This window comes from Glossina fuscipes, unplaced genomic scaffold (assembly GCF_014805625.2).
Source record: "Glossina fuscipes isolate IAEA_lab_2018 unplaced genomic scaffold, Yale_Gfus_2 182, whole genome shotgun sequence".
Lineage (NCBI taxonomy): Eukaryota > Metazoa > Arthropoda > Insecta > Diptera > Glossinidae > Glossina > Glossina fuscipes.
In genome coordinates, this window is record NW_023998525.1 from 197,197 (window position 1) to 201,232 (window position 4,036).

Below are 4,036 nucleotides of genomic sequence, written 5' to 3' on the forward strand. Positions count from 1 at the left end.
GGAATAATATTGTTCATGATAAATGCGTAGTTGAATTAAACTTACTTAATTCAATCACCAACTCAAAAAAAATCGATCAGGGTCTTGTCTTCGAATCGCTTGTCTGCAAAAACTTAACCACTTCGTCGAAAATAACTTCAAAATATACGCAACGGATGGATCTATCAATTCGGACATCTCTAGTTTTTCAATTATTGAATACCCAAACTTACTTATAGGAAAATTCAAAGTTCTACAAGAACAATCATCCACTTTCATTGAACTTCTGGCCATCAGACAAGCAATCATCCACGCATCTGAAATTAAGCTGAAAAAATTTGTAGTTTTCTCTGACAGCAAATCTGCTCTAATTTTAATCAAGAACAAAGACCCATTCAATAAGTATGTCTTCGATATCTACAACCTTTTAAAAGACCCAAGTATTGAAAAATGCCACATCATCTGGATCCCAGGTCACTGCGGTTTTAGTATCAATGAAAAAGCTGACTTCCATGCTCGTCAAGCTAGGTTCCATGGTACAGTTTTGTCCATAAACTACCCCCCCAGCGAAGCTTTTCTGCTAGTCAAAAAACTCATCATAAAAGAATGGAAAGATGAGTATCATGTTTTAGCTAGAGAAAAAAGTGACCGGCTGTTCTACAAAATTTGCCCTTTTTTGACACCCACGCTTCTACCTAAAGGAAAATTCACAACATAGGAATTTAAAGTTCTTCACCGTCTTATGAGTAATCACACCTACGACAAGGTCTATTTTAAAATGATCAAAGCCTCCTCCTCTGACATCTGTGAGTATTGCAATATTACTGAGTCTGCCGAGCACCTTATTTTTGAGTGCAGGAGGTTTGACATCCTTAGACAATCTTTCAGTATATTTAACCTGTATAACAATCTATATGAAATTTTTCGTGCTGGTAACTTTAGGCATTTGAAGCAACTGACTGCCTTTATCAAATCAGCTGAGTTTTCATTCTAATTTTACATTTAGTATTTCTATTACAATCACGAATCGCCTACACTTTTTCTTTTATCGGCATTATTAGCCGTACCTTGACAGTACAATACCAAGTACGGTGATTTATGGATTGACAGCGGAACAGAGCCTCTCATTGCGAACACTCTGCCACATCAGTCTACCTATGCTTAAATTTTTTCATCGCTCTCAACTTCGTTTCTGGATTATGGATCTAACATTAACTTAACTGGTCCAATCCATCTCTAAACAAACAAAAAAAAGAAAAAAAAGAAAGCTAACAACCAATTTATAAAAAATAATTTTTTTTGATCTTCATAATCTATTTAAATTTTATGACACCATCTAGAACCTTTTTGCGTATAATTAATACTAATAAACCGATTTCAACTTCAAAGTGAATAGTTTTATTGGAAAATTGCAAATCGCATAATATCAAAAAATAATTTACATTAGTTTGACCAATAACCTTAGAATATAAAAGAAAGCATCATCATTTATTCTAGTGCTTTTTTCCTTTTCGTTTTATTTGTATGTATACATTTAAAGCCATATGGTTTATCAATTCTTATACAGTTGTGCAAAAAATTAGCCAAGTTGCAGTCCCAATTTGAAAATAGTAATTACGTGTGATTGTGTCAGCCTCGATATAGATTCCTAAAAAAACACCATTACTGTAAAGCAAGCACACAATTTATTTTTTACTATTGGCTTCGAAGTGGTCGCTCATTTACTTACTCTCTAAAGTAACAAAATTCAAAGTTCAAATACATTGCAACAACTGGTACACAAAAAACAAAATAGTGAAATTAGCAAAAACCAAAACATTGTGTTTTCTCTTTTCTCCTTAAATTGTTTAACAGTTGCTGATGAATTTTTAAACAATGAAGGTTCTGGACTGATGGAAAATTTCGTGGCACCCTTTCTGGACAATGGAAAACATTGAAGGTAAAGTTGCCGCAATGGACCAAATAAGCTGCGGGTTCTGCTATATATGCCAATATGCTTATCAAGAAACTAAACAAAAATTAAATGAAATTAAATGAAAAATATCAGCAGAATCGTGAAATGTTTCTTTCTTTAGTAATGGATACGCCATCTCTTCGAAATATTACACTGTCTTTTATTATTTATATTAATTTTGTCAATGTGTAAAGCAGTTCAATTAATGTCAAAATTTGAATAAATATTGCAACTATATATAAATCGTATAACTATGTGTAAATCATTTAGCATTTAAGATTTTACCGGACCAGATTTTGGAATCATATATAGCCGCGCCAGTTAGTTGAGTGTACTCTACAATTGCTTCCAACTCTTCCTTATTTGTGGGATATGAATGGTTAGCAAACGGTATTTGTGGGACATGAACGGTTAGCAGAATTAGCTGTTTGTAAAAATTAATGCTTTATTTGAAATTCAAAAAAAAGCAACAGCAATCATTCAATCATCCTTTTATATATGTTTTTTTTTTATATACATTTATTTAATATAAAATGAAAATAATTTTTCTAATCTTTTACTTGAACTTTATACTTCTTTAATTGAATATTTTCTCAAGGTAATTGAATAATCAATATTTTCTAAGTGCAAGCTAGTTGTTAGTTTAACTACAGCCTTATTATATAGATCAATTTAGTATACCTTCTATTTCACCCACCGTAGAAGCTTTTATCATAAAATTAGTTCTATTTGATTTTTACTACATAATCTCAGAAAATCTGCATGAGCTCCACAGTGCCTTCTTATGTTTTCGAATATTGTCTCCAGGACATACTGTCTAAATTTTCGAGATAACATATTTGTGGCCTTGTTCGATTGTTATTTTCAACATCCGGTAAATCGCATACAATCGGTTTTCATAAGTTATCGTACATGATATTAAACATATTTTTTACCAATGTCTTTTTTCAACACAAAAGAAAAATATGGCGATAGTGATATAAAATGCAAGAAAGTAAAAAGATCTCTCTTTCGTCTTCGGTCAAGCAGCAGCTGTTAACGAAATGTATGTTTAATAATGATGACCGGTATATATTTTATAAACAAAAAAAGCAGAAAATGTCTTTTAGAGAAATTTTTAAAAAGATAAAGAAAAATAAAAATTTTATGTATGGTGTGCCATTCTTAATTTTAATGGTCGCTGGCTCTTTTGGTCTTCAGAAATTTTCCGAGTTAAGGTTACTTTTATTGATTCACGTGATATAATTTATAAAATTCATTTGCTCTCGTGCTATTTCATTAGATATAAATATTCCCGGCAGCAAACTATTACGCCAGAAGAAATGGAGTTGATCGGTGTAAACATGAAGAAGCCCGAGGACGTGACTATAGAAAGGGAATTTGAAAAAATCACAAAGCTTGACATTGAAAATTGGGAGAACATTAGAGGACCGAGACCTTGGGAGGAGAACGTAGATTAACTTATTTTACTTTGTGTAAACTGCAGATGCTAAATATATTGGCATTACTGAGTAAAGAATCACGAGATTTCCAAAGATGCGGATTATCTTAAATTTTCGTTTGATGCTTTCAATACAATTTTTAAGTATAAGTTCAAAGATTAAAGTCTTAAAGCAGTCCGCTGTTATCATATGGAAGATCCATGATGCTTATTCAATCTTCTTATTTTATTGCATTTTCTAGAAGAAGAGTTATTACCGAGGGATTTATATAAATACTGAGTAAGATGTTGATGAAGTCATTGTTTTTGTTATATAGCAAGTCTATTGAACCGAAAGTCCAAGGCCTTCGGAGAATATACTGGTGGATTTATTAAATCAATATCAATTGATTTATGAAAACATTTCATAAATCAACATTTTAATAAATCAATATCAATTCATTTCTTAAAACATTTCCATCAACGCAGCTGCTTTTCAGTTTTTCATTTTTATCAACTCTTTTTATATCCACCACTATATATATGTATAATCGTTTTGTTTTCTTTTCATAATATATGTAGCACAAAAAAGGAAGCTGCAGAGACTACAAAGTATATGTATTGTTAATCAGCGTGAAATTCTAAGTTGATTTCGCCATGTCTGTTCGTCTGTATGGTGTGTT

At 31.6% G+C, this 4,036-nt stretch overlaps 1 protein-coding gene across 2 annotated transcripts; it reads left to right on the top strand.

Annotated features, from left to right (window-relative positions):
• Positions 1 to 3,020: 3,020 nt before the first annotated feature.
• LOC119641840 (cytochrome c oxidase assembly protein COX16 homolog, mitochondrial) lies at positions 3,021 to 4,036 on the top strand. 2 transcript variants are annotated; one of them, XR_005247896.1, is made up of 3 exons: positions 3,021 to 3,150; positions 3,216 to 3,654; positions 3,936 to 4,036. XR_005247896.1 is itself a non-coding variant. In XM_038040712.1 (2 exons), exons 1-2 carry the CDS (start codon positions 3,032 to 3,034, stop codon positions 3,391 to 3,393), a joined length of 297 nt encoding a protein of 98 aa, XP_037896640.1. In that variant the 5' UTR covers positions 3,021 to 3,031; the 3' UTR covers positions 3,394 to 4,036. The 2 variants fall into 2 exon arrangements, 1 of the variants encoding a protein (XP_037896640.1); XM_038040712.1 differs by having other exon boundaries at positions 3,216 to 4,036.

What these genes read in the sequence shown, in the direction of transcription:
- LOC119641840 (XM_038040712.1), top strand. Translation starts at nt 3,032, where the DNA reads ATGTCTTTTAGAGAAATTTTTAAAAAGATAAAGAAAAATAAAAATTTT. An exon ending in CAGAAATTTTCCGAGTTAAG is followed by an intron (nt 3,151 to 3,215) that starts GTTACTTTTATT and finishes CTATTTCATTAG; the next exon opens with ATATAAATATTCCCGGCAGC.